The sequence below is a fragment of the Brassica oleracea genome, chromosome C3, assembly GCF_000695525.1.
Source record: "Brassica oleracea var. oleracea cultivar TO1000 chromosome C3, BOL, whole genome shotgun sequence".
Lineage (NCBI taxonomy): Eukaryota > Viridiplantae > Streptophyta > Magnoliopsida > Brassicales > Brassicaceae > Brassica > Brassica oleracea.
In genome coordinates, this window is record NC_027750.1 from 27,944,634 (window position 1) to 27,968,446 (window position 23,813).

General features: G+C 34.0%; 2 protein-coding genes and 1 non-coding gene across 3 annotated transcripts; 1 reads left to right on the forward strand and 2 right to left on the reverse strand.

Moving 5' to 3' along the window:
- Positions 1-2,531: 2,531 nt before the first annotated feature.
- TRNAY-GUA lies at positions 2,532-2,616 on the forward strand. Its single transcript is given in 2 exon segments — positions 2,532-2,568; positions 2,581-2,616. It is a non-coding gene; the product is annotated as a tRNA-Tyr (tRNA).
- Positions 2,617-3,553: 937 nt separating this feature from the next.
- LOC106328662 (B3 domain-containing transcription factor VRN1-like) lies at positions 3,554-6,024 on the reverse strand. The gene is made up of 4 exons (XM_013767148.1): positions 5,765-6,024; positions 4,462-4,942; positions 4,183-4,382; positions 3,554-4,086 (listed from the first exon to the last, which is right to left on the reverse strand). The coding sequence occupies exons 1-4, from the start codon at positions 5,822-5,824 to the stop codon at positions 3,838-3,840; spliced, it is 990 nt and encodes a 329-aa protein (XP_013622602.1). The 5' UTR covers positions 5,825-6,024; the 3' UTR covers positions 3,554-3,837.
- Positions 6,025-12,461: 6,437 nt separating this feature from the next.
- On the reverse strand, positions 12,462-14,007 carry LOC106328819 (hyoscyamine 6-dioxygenase-like). The gene is made up of 3 exons (XM_013767341.1): positions 13,460-14,007; positions 13,025-13,352; positions 12,462-12,847 (listed from the first exon to the last, which is right to left on the reverse strand). Exons 1-3 carry the CDS (start codon positions 13,933-13,935, stop codon positions 12,590-12,592), a joined length of 1,062 nt encoding a protein of 353 aa, XP_013622795.1. The 5' UTR covers positions 13,936-14,007; the 3' UTR covers positions 12,462-12,589.
- Positions 14,008-23,813: the final 9,806 nt, after the last annotated feature.

Consider the following 23,813-nt stretch of genomic DNA (forward strand, 5'->3'; position numbering starts at 1 on the left):
TTAGTTGATTCGTTTTTTTTGTTGAACACCTGTTTTTTTTGTCGAGAAAATCAAATTTACGACATATGTTGAACGCCTGTTACTCTGTCCGTTCTCTTTACTGAATAAGCTGTTGAATGAGAGAATATTTTATTGGTGTCTTCATGAATTTACAAACAAGCAACATTCAGTTTTTCTCAACTAAAACATAACAACGAGGTAATATATATTTATATTATGATTATAGTATGCAATTTCTTCATAGATGAGTGTAACAAAATCTATGGTAGGTGACTATTATTACCTTTCCGGGAGTTATCACTTTAAAAAATAGCTATCCTGTTATTTCACTCCCAGCTAGAATTTGAGAGCTCGGCCAGAAAACATGCAAGGGTCACAGGCCCTGCTAATCCAGAGGTCTAGTTTTGCTAAAGCCCTACTTCCCCTCTACTGCTTCTGTTCTTCCTGCCTATGCTGCTTTGTCTGTCCCTATTTCTGCCCTTTTACTTCTTCGTCAAGGGATAAATTTTCACTCCAGGTCTTCCATAAACTGTTAAGTTTTCAAAGATTCTAGTGGAAGAAGAACAAACGAAAAAACCAGCCAAACCTAAACTGATCTTTAACATGTATTGTAGTGGGAATATTACACTTTCTCACTTTACCAGTATTCAGTTAATTTGTAGGTATGCCAGTGAATCAAGCTCTTGTCCGTTCTCATCTAACAACTAGATTCTCAACATTCCACAACTAAAATTTATGTGATGGACTAGATTACATGGACAACATTCCACGACATTCACCAAGCTAATGAATGACCATACATTACCTGTATATACACTTATAGTTAATCAAATGCCAAGCCTAAACTCGTTGCATTTGGAAAGGCCAAGAAAATTCTTGGACACATCAAAAACGAAAACCAAAATTAACTACCACACATACATTGCACGACTCGTATTTTTTTTTTGTTATTTTAAACTGATTTATGTAGATTATTTAAATCTGAGCTGAAGATTTTAAAATACGTATGTACTATGGTAGGTGATTTGTTAGTTCAATTTGTTCAAAAGAAGGTCACTGGAGAATTAGATGTAATATTTTATTGCTGTCTTAATGAGTGTAAAAAGTCGCTCTTTCGTCGGATTTAAGTTTGATACAAAGCTATGTACACGCATAAGCTATATTTATGCACTTAGCACATTGACATAAGTACACACCCTTTTATTTCTAATAATTTTCCAAATAGCATGAAAAGCTAATAAATCTTATTCTACCAATGTTATCAGTCATTTCAAAAAATTCTTAAATTGTATAATATTGATAATTCGGTTAACAAGTATACCTCAATTGAAAAAAAAAATATACCTCAGGTTAAAATTGAGGTATACTTTTTTTTTCAAAAATATATATACCTCAGGTCAAAAAAAGTATACCTCAATTTTAACCTTTAGCAGATATAGATTCCGGTTTGTAGAATTTTTTTAAATTAATCATATATATTGACTAACATGTAATATCAGTGAACTTTCTGATATTTACAAATTATCTATTAATAAGAGTTTGTTCTAAAACTTTAGGATAATAGCTAGTCTGTGATTTTCTTTACAAAAATGAAGGTCACAACTAACAAACAAACACCGTGAGGTTAATTATTCTTCACCGACATAGTTAACCAAAGCCCCACTTGGTTCTTGTTCGTTTGACTTTCTTTATTAAGAATGATTAAGCCCATAATCTTGACTGTTTTAATTTTAAAATTGTGATGTGGTGTCTTATTAGGTTAATCATCATCTCCCTTTTCATTTTCATAATTCATAATATTCTTTGAGACCTTAGGAATCTATATGGTCCGTTGATCATATAAAATATAATAGATTTTAAAATGATGCTTACACTCACGCACGCACTCAGCATCTAGGCTCCTAGCTCCAACTAGGACTAGTATATCCGTTAAAATAATGCTAAATTAACGAGTATTGAAAAAGGTTTCCCATTGTCGGTAGATAGATATTAGGCACCGGATAATCCGCTGAAACTGTCGAGATTATTCACTTGCTTAAAATTTCCGTTTCAATTTAAATGTCGTTCTGGAGGAAACTTTTCGTTTCAAAATAAATGTCATTTTATGATTTCAATGCAACATTTACTAATAAGATCTTCTGTTTATTTTTTTCATTTGTTGAAATATGGTTAGGTGTATGAGTAATGATGTTTTTATTTTGAAAATGTACAAAATTAAACGTTTTCTTAATCCGTGTGCATAAGTCTAAAACGACAAATAAAGTGAAACGGAGGGAGTATATCTTTGGATCATGCAATAGTGTATTTTGTTAGAGGAAAAAACTAGACATTAGTGTAATTTCCTGTCCATACGACTCTTCATTTCTCTGCATATTGTAATTATTAAACAAAATTATCGGATTATCCCAATTAAATTGTCCACTTTAGATATGGTTTGACTTTGCCTTCGAACTTCAAAAGTAGGATAACGAGTGCTCTATTTTAATCGATATTTGTTATCATATTTATTACTTAGAAGCAACTTCATGTGTCCGACCTTAGTTCAGTTGGTAGAGCGGAAGACTGTAGTTGTTAAAAATAATCTTTAGGTCGCTGGCTCGATTCCGGCAGGTTGGATTTATTTTTCAAAAACAAATTAAACAATCTTTTGGGCTTTGAGAAATAAAACCCAGCACATATGTTTTTGTAACAGCCAGCCCATATCTTTTGCCTTTGTATTGGTATTTGGTACTATCTTGGATTAGAGATCTAGAAGGGGTAATAAAACTGATAAAATGTAAAAAAATAAAAAAACTGATAAAATGTTCTTACGACAGGGAGAGAATCCAATATCTGACATTTTGCTACGTCTTTTATGAACAGAGGATACTAACAAGATTTGTGAAGCTACAAGGGTCTACACTCTCCGAGGTTGTTACATTGGAGACTCCTATGGGATTCAAGCGCATGCGTTCAATATATCAGTGAAGAGATTTGGTTCGAGGAAGGTTGGAGTGAGTTTGCAGAGGCTCATTCCATTAGTGAAGGCCAATTTCTCTTCTTTGAATACAAAGGAAACTCGAGTTTCCGTGTAATGATATTCAATGTTTCGGCGTGTGAGATCGAGTATCCACTGGATGAAAAGTTTATTCCAGTGTAAGCGACGATGAGGGTACTCGACGTTACAGACGAAATATGTTTACAGAGTACAACCTTAAAGAAGAGACGACGAGTTTGAGAAGAGTATATAAACTGCACTTGACTAAACCAAAAACTTGAATTGCACAATAATCAGTTCTTTGATTCTGACGTGTAACAAGATAATTCTAAACAAAAAACTGTAACCAGGGTCTTGTGTTGATTCTTCTTTCTTTCATCTCATTCCTCAGCTTCTCTACCTCTACCCCTTAACCATCTCTTCACCCATTACAGTCTCTCTATAGATTTGCATAGACTTCTCAACAACATGATAGTGTAGGGTTTTGAGTACATGCCCTACTAGTCCAGTACCAATAAAAGAATCGAAGCTCATACAAAAGCAAAGAGATAGTGAAAAAGATTTAAAGAATCAACAAAAAAAAAAACAACAAACCCATCTTCATCATATCATCTTTCTTGGGGCGCAAGATTCAACACCAAACTCGATGGAGATTAGGTATTTACAAACTTCTTAATCCTAACTTCTACTTCAAACAGTTTCAGTTTCACTCCGAGGAGGTTTAACTTATCCACACCAACAAAAAAAAGAGACCAACGCAATGACACATAGACAGAATTAAAATCAACACACCCTACACGAAGTTTGCACCTTCAGATTCCTCACTACTGATCCACCAGTCACACCATAGTATCTCTGTCTCAGACATATTCGTTGACTCGAAAGGCCGTCACTTTCAAAACGAAATCTCTGGTTCTCAGCAGCTCAAACGCGCAGACATCACCTTCTCCTAAGTTATTCTCCACAGTGAACTCATACCAACCTTGACTGAACTTAGCTCTCCCTGCTTTGTAAAGGCATCTCACAGGCCACTGTTTCTCCCCTAGCTGGACCTTGATGAATCCCGAGATCCCACTTAAGTACTTCTCAGCAAAACCAGAAGGCAAATACTGTTTAAATACACAAAAAAATAAATAATAGAAACCTTCTTTAGAGACACCATTGTACAGATACACAAAATTAAAGGTTTCTCTTCTTATTATTACCATGATGCAACCTCTGTATAGATAAGACGGTCTCAGAACAACTCTGAAGAAAGGGTTTGTCGGCTCAAACGTTTTGGCTGCATTGATGGCTCTCTCTCTCTCTTCAGCATTCACTGTTCTCTTTCTCGCAGAAGCACTCTCGTAGAACTTTGAACGGCTCTCAGGGTCATCATCTCTCGGTGCAGATGAGTTTACTTCCTCTAGAATGGACCAACATCAAAAAGGATCACTACTAAACAAGAGTCTGAAGAATCTAAAACAAGAGGAAAAATGCTTTACCAGGATGATCAGCATTCTTCTTCTTCCTCCCTCTCTTTTTAGGAACTTTTGAGGTTTGTGTTGGTGTTGCCTCTTCAGGTTTAACAGGTCCAGTGAAGAAGCTCTGGATGGCTGGAGTGGTTGTGTGCAGAGTCTCAGCATCTTCATCTTCAAGGTCTTCAAACAAACGGGGGCGTTTGAAGTGGTTGTTTTGTGATGCAGAGTCCATTAGACCAGTGGAGTGGTAGTTAATCTCGGAGTGTGGTAAGTTGTAAATGTAGACGCTAAAGGCAGAGTTGCCTTCGTATCTGAAGACCAAAAGGTAACCAATGCGGATGGAGTAACGGTCAACGAACTCTTGCCAACCATCTTGAAACCAGATCTTGTTGTTGTTGTCAGCTTTTCTAAGTCCTACACGCCAAACGTGACCATCAGGTACTGTGAGTGCAACTGCAACCGATAGCTCGTCTTTGAATCTCCTCACAAACTTATCTGGAACTCTCTGCACAAACCATACCAAAATGAAAAACAAAGATTATATAAAGATCCACAAGATACATTCCAAACTTTCCTGTTTCAGTTTCCAAGGCATCAACAACTATAACAGTCTATTAGTAACCTGCAACAATGTTCATTTTATTTTTGTGCAGATTACTTATGTGACTCCTATGATTGTATCAAATAAATGAGACATGCTTGTAACCTTTAGGTGAACATAGAAGCCTATATTAATTATAAAATTTATTCCACAAACTTATATGATAAACTGGAGAACCACATAGTATCTGAGTTTTTCATAATAATCCACAATTTTTCATGTGTGAATCTGCACAAGTGATAGCTAATCACTGTATCATCTATTGTGAATATAAAGTAGATAACAAAAGCATAAAATGTACATTTTTTTTCTACACAAAAACATTTTTTTATCTTAAAGGAGACAATTACTACTTAAGTTTCAGAGTTTCACTCACAAGTCACAAGTCACAATAATCAATAAGGATTAAGGAATCTTAAAAGCTTAGACCTCATGAGTTCAAAATAGAAAGTAAACAAAACAGAGAAACCACAAACAGATCTCAACTTTTTCTGACAGAACCGTACAATCTTATCATCATCAGAAGTCAACTCACTCTTGAAACACATTCCCAAAAACTACACTCAGTTTTTTTTTGCTGTTAATCAAAATACAACCTTTGACCTGACATATCTACAGAAAATCAACACAATTCAACTCCAGAAGTCTAAGAAGGGTGACAATATGAAGAATAAAAAAACGCATATTCCTGCAAGAATACAGAGGAGGAAGAGAAGGGAGAGTTACCAGACGCTTTTCTTGGATAGTGGAGGAGAAAATCAACTTGTGGAAGAAAGGGCGTGGCATGTTCAGAGCAAACAGTGACCAAGTGAGAGACCAAAGTCAGATCATGAAACGACGCCGGAGAATACGCAACAGAGACAGAGGAGGCCTTTCAGATCTGAAGGAGTTTTGTATAAAGGCTTTTGATTATGGTCAAAGGGGGTGTTTACAACAACACTCTTTTCTTTTACACTTGGCCTGGGTGACCCAACCAAACCAAAAGAAAAATAATTGTAAAATAAAAATGCTATTTAAAAAAAAGCAACTTGTGATTTGTCTAGCTCGAGCGAGTTGAGTCAGTGTGTTTTCTCCTTTGACTCGGTGAGTCGAATCAGTTGTTCACTCGTGTGCCCCCACCCTTTTTCGACCATCTTTTTGCTCTGATTTTTTTTTTTGTTAGTATAATATTTGCTTTTTTTTAGAATGAAAAAAATACTAATATTTGTTTCTTTTTTTCCTTTCAATTAAATATTAATTCTTTTTGTATCGAAAATATTGTTTTCCCCTTTAACTAATAATCAGATAAAAAAAAACTAATAATCAGATTATATTATTACTTTTTTCGACCCAAAAAAATATTATTACTTTATGAACAACATTTTGATATTCTATTAAACCCCCATTTGCGAATAAATTTTATTCTGAAAAAATCTCATCTAAAAACAGCATGATGTTAATAATTAGGCAAATGACGCAAACAGGTCGAAAGAGGAATAATGGTTTAGATCGAAAAGCAGCAACCATGGTGGTCTAGGCTTTATAGTTTGGCAATTTCTTCCTGCGTCCGATATTGTTCAATTGGGTCTTGAAGACATTCCAAGCAACGGCGTCAACTACTTCAAGGCGGAGCCTCTTCTACCCTGAGCCCTTGCTTTCAAGGAGTATTCACTTCTTCCGTTTTTCAATTCCTTCCTTCTAAGCTTCGGTCCTTGTTTTTGTGTTTCCTAAGGCCAACGCTGTTCCCATTGTGTCGCGTAGCCGGATAGGGGGCCATTTCGACCGTCTGTGCTTGACCGAAACCAATGCTTCATCTTCGTATGGCGTTGAAATCGGGTCTCCATGATAGCAAGTGCCGAGCAAGCTCGAGTTTTGTTGGTCAGCGTCCTCCTCCAACGGAGCTCAGGGTTGAGAGCCAGCCGTCATGACTGCTTGGAGCCACTTCGGTGAGACCTGACTCTACTTTTCTTATGGCTTTACTCTTGTTGTCTCTGGTTGCTCAAGTCTTCGAAAAGTGCTTGGTGGGAGAGATCAATTGTTAGTCTTTTGTTCTAGTTTGGTATTATGTTCAAGGCCTCCATTGTTTGGTTAAGATTTGATCATAATTTCTTTGTGGTTTAGGGGTTTTTTAAAACTTTTTTGCACTTTTAAACTTTCAGAATAGCTGAAAAACAGATTGTGGTTCCATCAAAATGTGACTAAACCTTCATTTTTGCACTGATATTACGATCTTAGCAACAAAAAAAATGGAATAATGGTTATAAAAACAGAAAAAATAATAGTAGTGTGTTGACTCTATCTTTGTTTTCTTGATTTTTAATGATGGATATGACGATGAAGGTTTTGATTTTTGATTATAGTACTGTAAAAACATTATAATGATAAGCTATAGATTTTTAAAAGGTCTAATGGCCTTTTTATACAAATGTATTAGAATAAAAAGGCCATATTCTTCGATAATGCGTACTAACTACTATTATTTTTTCTGTTTATACATGGCATCAATTACAATGTTCATTAAGAAGTCCAATTATAATACCTATAAATTTAGGTTTATCATGTATAAATCTAGTGATGCCATGTATAAATCCAGGCTGCATTATGTATAGATTCGGCTGGAGATTCTTAAATCATTTTACGTTGTTTGACACATAACTTCCGTCATCCCTAATTATGTAGTCTTTCTAGCAAGGCGGGTCTTGTACGTATCGAATGGTTTAACCTTCCCTTCTTGTGATGGGAGGAAGAACATGTTGGGTAAGCTTTGATAGCTTAAAGTTCAAGATATCCTTTATCAAGTTGGATAAGGATAAAACAAGCTTTCATATATATTTAGTAGTATTAGGAGTTATCTATAACTATTAGGAAAAGGAAATCTACTCTAATATATATATACATACCGAGTTTGTGGTATTGATATAACGATAGAGTAGTGTTTTAGTTTTGAGCATATTTTCTAAAGCATTCAATAAAGAACAAGTTCTTTATATTCGTGTGTGTGTTCGAGCTACTTTATTTGGTATCAGAGCGTTAGGTTACGATCATGGGAGACGACAACACAATCGTACGCACTAAGGAATTCACACCACCAACAATCCAATGTCCTATACTGAACGCAACAAACTACACGGTATGGAGAATGAGGATGAAAGTCTTACTGAAGATCTATAAGGTTTGGGAAACCATCGAACCTGGTATAAAGGATCCAGACAAGAACAATATCGCAATTGGTTTATTGTTCCAAGCAATCCCGGAGTCTATGATACTGCAAGTCGGCGAGCAAGAGACTTCCAAAGGGATATGGGATGCGGTCAAAGCACGCAACGTAGGAGCTGATCGTGTCAAAGAAGCGCGTTTGCAAACCCTCATGACCGAGTTCGACAGGATCAAGATGAAAGACTCAGACACTATAGATAGCTTCTCGGGGAAGTTGTCAGAGATGGGGTCTAAATCAGCGGCACTTGGAAAGATCATTGAAGAAAACATTCTAGTAAAAAAGTTTTTAAATAGTCTACCAAGGAGCAAGTACATACAGATCACAGCATCTCTCGAGCAAGTCTTGGATTTAAATACAACTCCGTTTGAAGATACAATCGGAAGATTAAAAGCTTACGAAGAGAGAATTCTTGATGACGATCAAGATACACAAGGAAAGCTCTTATACTCGGATTCATATCAACAAAACAATGGAGCTCGAGGGAGAGGCCGTGGTCGAGGAGGAAGAGGATACAGAGGACGAGGAAGGGGCAGATGAAATTCACAAGACACAACAAACAATCAATCTCAAAGTCAAGAAAAGGAGAAGAAGGACAGATCAAGGATTGTTTGCTTCCGATGTGATAAGAATGGCCACTTTGCATCAGTGTGTCCTGAGAGACTTCAAAAGATACATGAATCAAACAAGGTGGAGACAGACGAAGCCGATCCAGCCCTCTACATGCACGAGATTGTATTCTTGAACGAAGAAAACTTGGTACCAAAGAAATACGAAATCAAGCAAGGAGAAGAAGATGTTTGGTACTTAGACAATGGAGCCAGCAATCATATGACAGGGAATGTGTCATATTTTTTTTAACTCAATCGTAACATCAAAAGCAAAGTGAAGTTTGGAGATGATTCGTATGTCAACATAGAAGGCAAAGGATCAATCATATTTCAAGGAAAAACCGGAGAACAAAAGCTAGTTACAAACATATACTACATTCCTGATCTCAAGAGCAACATCCTAAGTTTAGGACAAGCTACAGAAGTGGGATGTGATGTAAGGATGAAGCTTGACTACCTAACAGTACACGATCCAAGCGGGAGATTGTTGGTTAGAGTATTCAGATCACCAAACAGATTATACAAGATAAAGCTTAAGATCGGCAAGCCTATGTGTCTAAATATAAAGCTAGAAGATGAAACGTGGAAGTGGCATGCAAGGTTAGGACATGTGAGTTTTAAGACTATGAAGATGATGTCCCAACAAGAGATGGTGCAAGGTTTACCTAAGATAGGAGACGAGAAAAGACTCTGCGAGTCTTGCTTGGTGGGCAAGCAAACCCGACAAACCTTCCCAAAATCAGCCACATTCCGAGCTTCAAAACCGTTGGAACTACTACATGCTGATCTGTGTGGCCCCATTGCACCATCAACCATTACAAACAACAGATATATATTTGTGATAATAGACGATTTCTCAAGGTATATGTGGTCAATCTTGATGAAAGAAAAGAGCAATGCATTCAATAGATTCAAGGCCTTTAAAGAATTAGTGGAGAAAGATCTAGATACAAGAATCATGACTCTAAGAACTGATCGAGGAGGTGAGTTCACGTCATCGGAGTTTAATGATTTCTGCGACAACAACGGCATCAAAAGACACCTAACAGCACCATACACACCACAGCAAAACGGTGTGGTGGAAAGAAGGAATAGGACGTTGATGGAGATGACACGAAGCACTCTTAAGGCAATGAAGGTACCAAACTACCTATGGGGCGAAGCAGTTCGACATTCAACCTACATAATCAACCGAGTACCGACGAGAGCCCTTAAGAACATGACGCCTTATGAAAGCTTACGGATGAAGAAACCAAGCCTAAATCATATAAGGGTTTTTGGTTGCTTAGCATATGCAAAGATAGACAGTGCAATGCTCAAGAAGCTCGACGACAGATCTTTAGTCTTGGTTCACCTCGGAACAGAGCCAGGATCCAAGGCGTATAGACTCTACAATCCAGATACACGACGAATTGTAGTGAACCGTGACGTCGTGTTTGATGAGGAAAAGAGTTGGAATTGGAACAAAAAAACTGGGACTACACGCGATCCAGGCATGTTCCAGATGAAGTGGGGAGAAGTCATTGATGCAGGAGAAGGACCGGTTGTGATCAACGCTGATGATGATCAACAACAAGAGGGCTATGATCAGCACAATGAACAACAAGACGAAGATCATAATCAACAAGATAACTTTGATCAAGACGCTCAACTTCAACAACCAATACAACAACCAATACGGCAATCAACACGACAAAGCAACAAACCTCGGTACCTAGATGACTATGTTCTACAAGCAGAACTAGACATCGAGAGGCTATTACTATCCATAAACGACGAACCAAGGAACTACCAAGAAGCAAAAGGGCGGTCAAATTGGACTGATGCTTGTGGAGAAGAGATAGACTCGATCAACAAGAACAAGACATGATATCTTGTTGATAGACCGATTGGAGCAAAGGTGATTGGTCTCAAGTGGATTTTCAAAATCAAAAGGAATGCTGACGGTACTATCAAGAAATTTAAAGCAAGGCTTGTAGCTAAAGGATACGGACAAGAATCAGGCCTCGACTACGATGAAGTTTTTGCACCGGTTGCGAGACTTGAAACCATACGGCTTCTAAGTGCTCTAGCAGCATCACACGGTTGGCAAATTCATCACTTAGACGTCAAAACGACTTTCTTATACGGTGAGCTAAAGGAAGACGTATACATCGAACAGCCCGAGAGTTTTGAGACTAAAAGCAAAGAGAAGAAGGTCTATAAGTTATCAAAAGCCTTGTATGGGTTGAAACAAGCTCCACGAGCTTGGAATACTAAGCTGGATCAAGTACTAAAAGGAATGAAGTTCAGTCGATGCTCAAAGGAGAATGCCGTGTACCGCATAGAAGAAAAGGATGTGATCCTTATCGTTGCGATATACGTAGACGATCTGTTCATAACCGGCAACAGCATCAATGCTATAAAAGAGTTTAAGAGAGGGATGTCATCAAAGTTTGAGATGTCTGACTTAGGGAAACTCACATATTATCTTGGGATAGAAGTTCATCAAGGTAATGATGAGATCGAGCTTAAACAAGAAGCAGAAAAATTCTACAAGAAGTCGGCTTAGAAACATGTAATGCGACCAAGATACCAATGGAGTTTGGTCTTAAGGTTTCGAAAGCTGAAGAAGAAGAAGAGATTGAAGCAACAATGTATAGAAGAAACGTGGGATGTTTACGCTATTTACTTCATACACGACCGGATCTTGCATTCTCGGTCAGTGTAGCTAGTCATTACATGCAAAGGCCTCGTAAGTCACATGGCGACATCATGAAGCAAATCATGAGATATCTACAAAGAACTTTGGCGTATGGTTTAAAATACAAACGAGAAGGGACAAAGAAGCTGACTGGCTATAGTGATAGTAGTCACAACATAGACCAAGACGATGGAAGAAGCACCACGGGTCACATGTTTTACTTTGGAACTTCACCGATCACTTGGTGTTCACAAAAACAGAACACAGTCGCACTCTCATCATGCGAGGCAGAGTTTATGGCCGCAACTGAAGCAGCACGTCAGGCCATATGGCTCCAAGACCTTCTGAGCGAGGTCACAGGCGGGAAAGTAGAAAGAGTTCTCATCAAGATTGATAGCAAGTCGGCTATAGAGCTCACCAAGAACCCTGTCTTTCACGGCAAGAGCAAGCATATTCATAAACGGTACCATTTCATTCGAGAATGTATTGAGAGAGAGCTCGTCGACGTCGAGCATGTACCGAGAACGTTACAGAAAGCCGACATCTTCACAAAAACTTTGGCAAGGATCAAGTTCGTTGAGATGAGAAAGTTGATAGGAGTTCAAGACTTGTCTAAGAAGGATTCAAAGCTCAAGAGGGAGATTGTTGGGTAAGCTTTGATAGCTTGAAGCTCAAGATATCCTTTATCAAGTTGGATAAGGATAAGACAAGCTTTCATATATATAGTAGTATTAGGAGTTATCTATGATTATTAGGAAAAGGAAATATACATACCGAATTTGTGGTACTGATATAACGATAGAAGAGTGTTTTAGTTTTGAGCATATTTTCTGAAGCATTCAATAAATAACAAGTTCTTTATATTCGTGTGTGTGTTCGAGCTACTTTAGAACAATGGTATTAAGAATGTATCTTTGTGCTCTATGTTCTGTAAATTCCTGGGTAATTAAGTGCTTCTTTATTTATTATATATTTCAACTACATATTGATATAGAAGTAAACACATGAGTCATGTTCATTGACATTATTAGGAAATGTTGTGCTAATAAACATAGTAAGATTACTTAAGCGGCCTTGAAGCGATCAATCTGGATGCTCTCAGTTTGGAGCTTCTTGTAATCACTTCTGTTTCTTGCAGCAAAGAACTTGCCCCAATTGTACTTTTTGTAACAAGGCGGGTTGTCTTCGCTTATAAGCTCCTTCAATGGCTCAATGTTGGTATCGTGGGATGGGAAAAGGAAGAATGGCATTGAGAATCTCTCTTTGCTTGAATTCACTACCACTCTATGTTCTGCACTCCAATACTTGTCATTTGTCCATACCTAGTCCACACAACAAATATTATATGACCAAGTTACATTAGACCCCAAAATATTTCGAGTTAATATATATACACATAGACCCCTAAATTGTTAAATTTTTTTTATTAAATTGATTTAAGTCCTCTAAAATGTCAGGGTCAGCCCTTCAATATAACATTCGAAGTTGACGTCTTTTACCTGCATGCAGTTGCCAATGTTAATGATGAAAGCATCAGGGTTGGGTTTCACAGAGAACCATTGTCCATCTGATCTACGGCTCACTTGTAACCCACCCACACTATCTTGTGCCAAGACGGTTATAACTCCTGCGTCTGCGTGGCGTCCAACGCCTAATGCTAGCTCCGGGTTCGGGCAAGGAGGGTAATGGTTAAACCGCAAAAAGCTTGTTTGGTCCTTGAAGTAACCTGTTAACCGATCACCGGGTAGACCCAAGCTAATGGAGATAAGTTCCAAAAGCTTGAAAGCTAACTTCTCAACTTCTCTTGCATATTCTTGGCACACCTCTCTACCAAACATGATTAGTATTAATTAAACTTCATAATAAATGGATCCTAATTAGACCCAATGGGCCTTAATTAAAGCCTTGTTTTAAAGCGTGGTTTAGAGGATCACCTGAAGTCGGAAGGGTTTTGAGGCCACGGGTTGGTCAGCTTCCTGAGCTCGGTATCTTCCGGCTCTGTAGTCGCCGGAACCGTCGTCGAGTCCTGCAAAAAGAAATCGAAAATCTCTTTCCAGTCTCGAACGTTTTTTGTATGTTCTCCGTCGTGATAACCCATAGGGTTCACTTCATCTCTTTTCACTCTTCTCTTCTCCTCCAACGTTAGACTGAAAAAATCGGCCACCGTCTTCTCCACCCTACGCATTAAGTCCAACGACAAACCATGGTTGATCACCTGGAAAAAGCCCCATCTCATGCATGCTTCTGCAATCTCTGCCGCTAGCGCTGTCTTGTCGCAGTGTGGGTCTTGGAGAGAGGAGAGGTCGATGGTCGGGATCTCGTTGGAGAGAATGTAGTCACCGGAGTTTGTGAGATGAGTTTTGGGTCTGTGTTCTGGAGCTTGGATAAAAGCTTCGTCGAGTACTCCCATGGTGTTTTTTTGTCGGTGATTCTTATGTTTATCTTTTAAGGCTTTGGAAGATATCTGATGATTCTTGTGGTGCATGCGGTTGGGTTTGTTTTATAGGAAGATGTCACGTGTAACAAAACGCTTTTATTGGTATGATGAATGTAGACACGTTTCTGTGAACAATGAACTTTTTCACATTTGGTTAATTAGGAATTACAGTCATGCCAGTTGTTGAAAGAGGACCAAAATAAGCCAAAGATGTATGTAGACGGAGGATATTCATAAAGTTCATGAGCGTTTAATATAGACTATAGATGCCCCTTCTAGAAAAAAAAATTAACCATTTTTTATTTTTGCAAACAACCATTACAAAAGGAGAGGAGGATTAGTTCACAAGAAAATAGTTCTGAATCTAGACGGTATCTTGGAAGGGTGGAGGATGTGATAGTGCCGGTCCGGACTCTTTCGACGCCTAAAGCGGAAAAAATGTATGCCCCTTAACTATAATTAAAAAATTACGATATTTAAACATGTAATCAAAATAGTACCATATATTACTAAAATTTAAAGTTGTTTAAAATAATAAAAACATAATCGCTATGTCATCTTATATGATTTTATTTATTTATTTGCAGTTTCAATTGAGTAATTTTCAATTCTATTTTTCTGATAGTATTTCCTATAAATAAAAAATGAAATATATAAAATAAAAAATAACTTATGATAAAATTCACTTTAACTTCAACTTCACTTTGTAGAATTTTATTGGGTTTGGTAGTCTTATAGAATCTTAGAACCCTATAATAATTTATTTGTTTGCTTGAATTTTAAACGTTACTACAAAAATTAATTTAAAAAACCTACAAAAAAAGAAGTAAGAAGCAATAATAAAAAATTAATACGAGATGCAGCTATACTACTAAAATCAATCGCAATGGAACGTGGAAATATATGTACAATTTATAGTTCAAGTTATTTGTTATAGCATTTTTTGTTAACAGAACAAAACTGGAAAGAAGATGTCCTTTAATAAAAAAACGAAAAGACTACTAAGGTGGCCGCATACGTCCGAACTTGTCAGCTGTAAGTCGATAGAATAAGTTGAGTGGGCACAAGACCAAAGTGAATTTCTTCCAAATTGGCGCCCCTACGAGCACCCAAATCAATGAACCCCCTCTTGGAGTTCATTTTTTCAATTTTTTATTATTAAATTTTTTTTCTTTTTTTTTTTGATTTTTTTTAAAAAAAAAAAAAAAATAGACCAATCGTGGGCCGCCACGACACGTGGGGTCCGCGCTATAGTGATGAACTTTAGAAGAGAGGGGTTCAGCCCAGAAAGTTTTAGGAGAGAGGGGTTCATGGGATTGAATTATTTTATTATTTTTTTTCTTGATTTCTGTGTGAACTCCCCCCATAAACCCTCAATGCGGATGCTCTAATGTCAAAATATTCTTGGCGCCTAAAGCCAATGACTTATGGGCTTTAGCCCAGGGCCAGCTCTGGATGTGATATACGCAAGTCAAATCTTATTGGATACTTGGATCTCGATCCGAAGTCTTAGAGCACCATTATCTCTGAAACACATTTAAGGGTTTCTTAAATTTTTTTTTTTTTTGGTCTGATTAGAAAAAAAAAATTAAAAAACGCACCAATCGCGGACCGCCACGTGTCGGTGGGGCCCATGAACAGTACAATAAACCCACCACAATCGGTCCTTATTTCATGACTTTGGAGATCGGTTTTTATGGTTTAGTGGGGCCCACACATTGCTTTTTTGAAAGAAACCCCCTTTTAAAATCCCAATAATGCTGCTCTTACAGCATAATTAACCCATGTTCTTAAGATGAAGTTCTTAACTTCGGATAACAACTGTTTCTTACCTTTTCTTAGTTTTTAACTAAGAAAAACTAAGAAATTTCTCTTAAATAAGAGATATAGGAACCGGTTCTTAGCCGAAAAATGTAAAAAAAAAAAAAAAATGTGTCAAATCATGAGTTAAGAACTCCAAATTAAGAACCCGGGTTAATTATGCTCTTATATATTTGCCAAAAAAAAAAATTATGACATGATTTTAAAGAACATATCCCTTACTTATTAATCAAGAAGCATTTTTAATAAATGACCTTCCTTTGGTAAATTAATAACAACTTTGCCATTATAGCCTATGTGACAAGCTCACAACTCTTCTCAACCAACTAATCTAATAGTCCTTAAATTACTAGAATATTTACCAGTATTGCCATTGGTACCTATTATACATATATTAAGACATATATTGAATAATAGATTAAAGATATTTGTCATACGACTTTACCTGGTTCGTAATACAATAACCGGTCGACATTGTCAATTGTTTTAACCGGTTTTATCAATCAAATTTATGTACAATTTAAATCGTTGGCAGAAAAAAATCGTGACTTCTTCATCTTCGCATACGAAATAAACACGACCGTATTAGTATGTTTTGTAAGTGCCTTTTTGTCCTTCTGTTCATTCTGTTCATGACAAGTATGGCATTATTAGAGACAAACTGATATTTTGGTACATGAACCTATAAAATTATTATCACGTATTGTCCTGGAATAAACCCAAGCTTGACTATGTCTATTAGACTTAAAACAATGGTTCGTGTTGTTTTAAAACCTATTGTCATGAACAAATATACGGTCCACAACAAACACCTTTGTTTCGAATCAAAATATCAATGGTTATAAAAACTAACATTCCATTGTCCAAGCATGTTACCACTAATTCTACAAGTCTAAACTGAATTTTACAGGTTCTTGAGCAAACTAACATTTTGTTCATGACATTTTCTTACCTTACAATTTATATTTATAACCTCAGACAACATACTTTTGAATTATGGAATTAGATTTTTATTTTTTTTTTTCATTGATTATATGAAAACAACATAAAATTTTCCAAGACAAATGGCTTTGGAAAAAACTTTTGAAAAAGGCAAATCAGCTCGATTTGCTCCAACTATATTGCCATACAGAATATGCCAAAAAAATATATATATATTGCCATAAGGAATAATTGCTAATAAATCCGGTTACTTAATGGTATCTATTGTAAGCTTTCTGACCAAGTCAAAACACCATATTAGTCAGTGATATTTTGTGTTTCTGGCCAGAATATCGTAGTGGCATCAATTTTAGTGTTGTGATTGAACAAATAAGGCAGATAGGTTAATGTGTAGTTATTATTGGTTCCCTATATTCATCCAAAATATTGATTTGTAATATATTTTCGTATTTATTATTAGTTTCCTTTCGACATTCTATATAAACAAGGTTGAAGGATTCATCATTCCCTCCAACACGAAAGATTTCATAAACCATTATACTCTATGGCAGCCATTAATTTAATATAGCATGTTCTATAAAAAAATATATTATGTTCTATAATTTATATAAAGAACATGCTGAAAAATATGTTATATAAAATGTATAGTAAATGTAATTATTTTGAAAACGTTTGTACTACGTATTTAGGCTTACAAAAAAAAAGTTGTGTGTCCTGGAATATATACACTGTTTGGAGTTCATGGTTTTTTATAAAATTTGTTTTAAAACTCGAGTACCAATTTATGGACGTTTCCTATTAGTTGCTAAGTCATAACGATGGTCCATCAAATAAACTTCAATGAACGATGCAAATTATTTGTAGCTTAGCCATTGTAAGTTCCATCAAATAAGCTTTACAGAATTAATACTGGCATCACACTAATGTTTATAATCAACAAATATAATTGTCATCTTAACTCACCCTGTGCCAGGCACGGATCTTCACGTAGTCATATATTGTTTCCGACATAAACTCAGTCTCTCACATATTATTACATTAAGGGCTTGCATCATAGCTTTGGTAATAAAAAGTAGACACATAGTACATACTCTTAATCAAGGAACTGACTGGTTTATCCGTTACCATCCGCAAACGCAGCTTTTGCGGTTGATAGCGGTTGACAGCGTTTCGAAACAATCATATAAACCGCTACAAATCGATTCAAACCGCTCTGAACCTCTTAAAATCAAAAGATGGTTCCAGCTAGCGTTTGCGGTTGCGAGCGGTTGCGGGTGGATAAATAAATATAAATTGTTTTTCAAAAATATTTAAAAATTTAAAATTAAAATTTTAAAATGGAAGTATTATAAATAAAAATATATACATATTTTATATATTAATTTAAATTCACAAACAGTATAATAATTTGTTTTATAAAAACTTTAAACTAACTAACTATTCATTAGAATTTTTAAAAATTAATATACATACATATTCGTTTAAAAGTTTGATATAAATCTTCAAAAAAATTATAACTTTCAACTAATTTGAAAAATCAAATAAACAAATATAATATTATTATTAGTCATATTATATTGATAATTATTATATTTTATTACAATAGTATGTTTTTATATTTTTATAATGTTATCCCTTATATATTAAAAGATAAACATTGTAATAAATGCATTCACACTATAATAGACATGTGGCAGCCTCTCAATGATTTGATAATAAGTATGCTAACGCGTTCACACTATATTCATAAATGTGTTCACACTATGTACTTTGCGTTTTTTTAATATAAAATTCACATACATGGTTCCAATAAAACTCTGGATTTTTCGGTTCAAATAAAAATAGATAACGAATCAAAAGGCAAACTATATATATATTATTTTTATTGTTTATGGATAAAGTTGGGAAAAATATTCTTAAATTTTGATTCGATTCGTTATCTGTTTTGATTTGAACTAAAAAATCTGGATATCTGTAACTGTACGAAACAAATCAAATACAAAAATACAATATCCCAAAAAGAAGTAAATCACAAATACCAATATTTTTAGGAACATATATCTAATTCGATATGTTATATGCATATATATACATATATGTAAGGAATTATATATATATATATATATACGTTATATATTATACTTTATATCAGTTTTACAATATTTTTATGAATTAAATTTATTATATTAGGTACTCGAATTTAAAAATTTAAATAATGTTAAAATTTTAATTTTTTTAAAATTTTTATTTTATTTACGGATCAAATCAGATATTCTTTAAAATTGTAAAACATTTTGGATATCTGAGTCACCGAATATCTTGGTGGCCAAAGATCGAATTGACACGAATGCTTCCAAATACCCAGATATTCGATTTGTGCCCAACCCTATTTACAGATACTATTTTATTTTCTTTATATGAAAAAATGACTAATGTCATTGCCTTTTTTATTTTAAATTAATTTTAATTTTATCTTTCATGTATTATTTTGAACAAAAATGTTATTTAATATTAATTAACTATATCTTTATATATTTGTCAACTATTTTTATATACGTTTTACATACACATACATGTTCACCTTGATGTGAGCACCTTGTAACTAAGTATTCAGCACAACTGAAGTATCTAATTTTTTTGAAAGTTGAAATATTTTTTCTTAATGCTTCTTTCACTACCAAATTGTAGTGAAATGATTTGTCTTAAAAATTTTCTTTTCTTTTTCTTAAACTATTATCTATTTAGAAACTCTAATATGAAACTATTGGTTCGACACGACGACTATCTAAAATTCATAACATGAAAATAAACAAATAATATTAATTTTTGGGTTTTACCGGAAAAAACAAAAAATCAAACATTTTAGCCAAATAAACTAAAATGAATATTAATTTAAAATAATAGTTATATTTTAGAAGATTAAAAGCCAAAAAAAAAACTTAAAACCGAACCAATATCTAGATTAAACAGATTTAATGTCTTTTTATTAAAATAACGAAACTAATAATCACATCCCGCGCAAATCGCAGGTTATTACCTAGTAATATGTTAATATTGGTAATTTATTATTAAACCGGTGCAATATCTTATAATCAACCAGTCACAAATATCCCGCAAACACAACAATTTTCAAACGTTGTGCCAGTCATACAAAACGCTTAATAACACTTGAAAATGCAACCACCCGCATCCACAATCGCAGCCGTTGCATTTGAACCAATAAGACCCTAAGTTATAAGGTTTTCAGGACTCACTCTTCTAATGGTTCACTTCCACACCATGTGAAGGCATCAAGAAGAATGCTATTGAGTATCTTTTTCTTGGTGTATCAATAAGCCCCACCACTCTATGTTCTACATTCCAATACTTATCATTCATGATTCATCCATACCTAGGAGAATTGATATCAATACTATTAAAAGAGAAGGTCCCTTTTTAGGTGTCCTTCTGTTTCAACAATATTTATAGACTAGGATAAGACCCGCGCCTTGAGCGGAATTAAGTTATTATTTTTATTATATTTTGGAGAATGAAACAATAGTTTGGCTTCATTTGGATTAGGGGTGTTCAATCCAGATATCGGGTTGGTTTCGATTCGGTTCGGTTTTTTTCGGTATTTTGATTAGTAAAATATAACTACTATTCTAAATCCATATTTACTTTGACTTTAGTCTTTCACATACTTTTGAAAAATTTCAACTGGACAACTAAATTGATCAGCCAATCTTGTTGCTTTAATAACAAAATATTTAAATCATCGATAACAAAATTTTCAATCTGAATCTTTAATAAGTTTATAATTTATAAATGTTCTTGAAAATTCATTGAAACTTTTAATATTAAAATATTTATGTAATCCTATGGTATATAGTGTTATATATATATATTTATTTATTTTATTATTAAATGATATTTTTTACTCATATGGTTTTAAAATCATGTGTATCTTCTTATAATAAAATTGTTAAACCATTGATCATTAATTTTTAACATAATAATTTTAATAGTTTTAGTCATTTATTGTCGTTTTTAAAAATTCAAAATATAACATATACGAAAAAATCTAAATTTTACTTTTATAGCTAATTTGATTGTTTAATTTATTTTAATAATATAAAATTAAACAAACAAATGATGGAGGAGATATAAATTGTTATCAAATCTTTATTATTAAAATCATTAATTGTCATATATATATTAGTCATTTATGGTAATTCCGTAGGTTTGATTTAAGGAAAGAAAATAACATATCATATCATTATATCATATAGTTTGACCAACTTATGTATCTAACAACATATAAAAATTGAATGTGGACCTACTTATTTTTCAATTGAATGTAATTGACTATCTAATTGAGTGACACCTATGCATTGGGACCTATTTTAATTAATACAAAATTGAGGTTATATCTTTTCAAATGTTCCTCAATTAATATATAGGGATAGCTGCCACTGCCACTGAAGTATTTAAAACCTATGGTTTTTATTTAATTCTGTATTTTCCAATTTTACTTTTAATTAACCATATTCGTTTTTGGTTGAGATCTTCATGGGTGGGTGCGATTCTGATGGTATGGAAAAAAGGGCTTCACTTTTTGTGGTTTTCGAATGGTTGTGACTCGAGATTTCGAGCTCCAGTATATAGAAACAAAGGAGGTTCGGAAGATCCGTGGGATTGATATGGATTGTGGTATCACTACTGAAGGTTTTGTCAAGATTCATGGAATCTCCGATGTTAAAGAGATGGAGTACTTCAAAGGAAGAGTTTTTTGTGGGTAATTTTTTGAAACTTAATACTCTCAAGGGAGTTGCAATCGGGTTAAAAAAGGAGTGTACAGATTCGATTGATCTTTTCAAATTGCTCTAGTTATTCGCTCTCATGATTGAAGTGGGGAAAGAATCTCTAAAGGGGGAAGAAAATCTATTAGAAGTAATGGCTTCCGGGATCACATCAAAACAAAGGTTTCTCTAATCTGTTTCTTTCTGATGCAGAACAAGAGAAACAAAATCAAAGGTATAGTAGGCTCGACCTAGGCTACACAGTGTATGGTTTTTTGGAATGTACAGCTCATCTCTTTATTGTTGCAGTGCAGAAGGGTAATGGCATATGTTGGGTCTGTTAATGTATTGTGGCTGTCTTTTGGTTTTTGCACGTTATGTTCTTTGGGACTGTCATGGATCTGAACATACAGAGATATAGAGTTTATGTCTCTGGTTTACGTGGGGCTAAGGTGGGGAGAAAGAATAAAGAAATCCTCACTGGAGTTTGGTTTCCTGAGACAATAACTATTAATGTTTGAATTTTATATTCATGAGTTTTATGCCAACTGACACAATTTGGTCAATCGAAGTGGCTGGTGATTTGGAGAAGAGTGATGGAGGGGCTAAGATTCAGTCCCATGAAAGATGGTTTATGATATTGGTTGAATTTGTGGTACATCATTGGTGTTTTCTAGGTGCAGATTATTTTGGAAAGAGTCAAAAAGACACTTTCGTTTCCAAAATTAAACATGTATTGTCTAATAATTGTGTTAACTTTGTTGTGTAAGTCCATATATCGTTTGGTAAAAAAACAATATCTGGGTATTTGTTTCTTTTTTTCAAAAATAAGTATTTATTTATTTTATTTAGAATGATCACTGTATTTAGGGACATTTGCTAAAAACAATCTAAATATTCAAGTCAAACCTAAAAGTGTACCCCACTTTCAGTCAAACGCAAAGCCAACCTAAAGGGATAGTGAAAGTACTATTTAACCCTTATGACCAAACAAAAAAACAGAAATATATTTTACGTTTTTATCCTTCGGAAGTCTACACGTAATAAAGTCTACATATATATAGACTTCATACGAAGTCTACCTTATAGACTTATTTTGGAGTCTACACTCTAATTTGATCTAATAATTTAATTTTGAAAATGTATAAAAATAATTATTGTGATATTTTTAACTAATCATCAATATAATGGATAATATGAAGTAAATAAATTAAAATTTCATATAATTGAACAATTTTGAAGAATATATACTAATTTGGTTATCATGTGTTAAACAATGTTCATAGTTAAGAAACAAAAGGTTCTAACATGTTATGTCTTTTAGTGGTTGATTTCATAGGGTTAGATTTTAGATTTTGTTTTGATTTTGTTTTATTAACTTAAATCTGCATATTAATGTTTAGTAGTTTATATTTTGTATAATTGAAACGTTTTGATTATCAAGCAAAACATTTAAGGGTTTGAATTTTGTGGTTTAGGGTATCGTAGACCTACAATAAAGTCTATTTATTTGAAGACGTCTTTTTAGTCTATATTTTTCAATTTTTTACAAAAAAACATTATATTTAAACTAAGTTAAGTTCCTTAAAAATAAAAAAATGAAATCATAAACTATAACTATTAAAAAATAAAGAAATAAATTTAGTAAATCATATATTAAAATTATTAAAATAATAAAGAATAAGCAACAATAATGAAATTATTATAGTAGACTTCTAAAAAGGTCTACTATGTTATAGTAAAATCTACTCCAAAATTTTAATTTTATTAGACTTCAAAAAAAGTCTACAGCATCGTAAATTTTAACTTAGTTACATTTTTATCTCCCTATATAAACAAAATTAATACAATCTCTCTCTAAAGTGGCTGCACAAGTTTTTAAAAGTCTCTCCCTTCTCTCTAAAACTCTCTTCCTTCTCCCTAAAATTCTCTCAATTCTTTCAAAAACTCTCTCATTTCTCTTCTTTCTCTCTAAAATTTTCTCAAGTCTTTCTCACAATGTTATCTTGTCATTTTAGATATTATGATTCATGGTTTTCATCTTCTCCTTTAAAAAATGTAAGTTTTAGATCTATAGATTTTAAATGTGTATTTTTTATGTTATTTATTTCTAACAATATTATCTTTTTTTTGTAGGTATTATCACTCATGAATTTCATTTCTCCTCTAAAAATGTAAGTTTTAGATTAATTGATTTTAAATATGTATTTATATGTTTATATTCAAATAAATTTATAGATCAAGCTCTGTGCATTAATTTGCTACTAGTTTATCTTATAAATTCTATTTTGAAAAGTATTTTCAGAT

Excerpts from the sequence above, each read along its gene's own strand:
- LOC106328662 (XM_013767148.1), bottom strand. The coding sequence starts at position 5,824 with ATGCCACGCCCTTTCTTCCACAAGTTGATTTTCTCCTCCACTATCCAA. Across the intron at positions 4,383-4,461 it reads GAAGAATGCTGATCATCCTG|AGGAAGTAAACTCATCTGCA; the intron begins GTAAAGCATTTT and ends GGTCCATTCTAG. Across the intron at positions 4,087-4,182 it reads TATACAGAGGTTGCATCATG|TATTTGCCTTCTGGTTTTGC; the intron begins GTAATAATAAGA and ends GTATTTAAACAG.
- LOC106328819 (XM_013767341.1), bottom strand. The coding sequence starts at position 13,935 with ATGGGAGTACTCGACGAAGCTTTTATCCAAGCTCCAGAACACAGACCC. Across the intron at positions 13,353-13,459 it reads CAAAACCCTTCCGACTTCAG|AGAGGTGTGCCAAGAATATG; the intron begins GTGATCCTCTAA and ends CATGTTTGGTAG. Across the intron at positions 12,848-13,024 it reads ACATTGGCAACTGCATGCAG|GTATGGACAAATGACAAGTA; the intron begins GTAAAAGACGTC and ends TGTGTGGACTAG.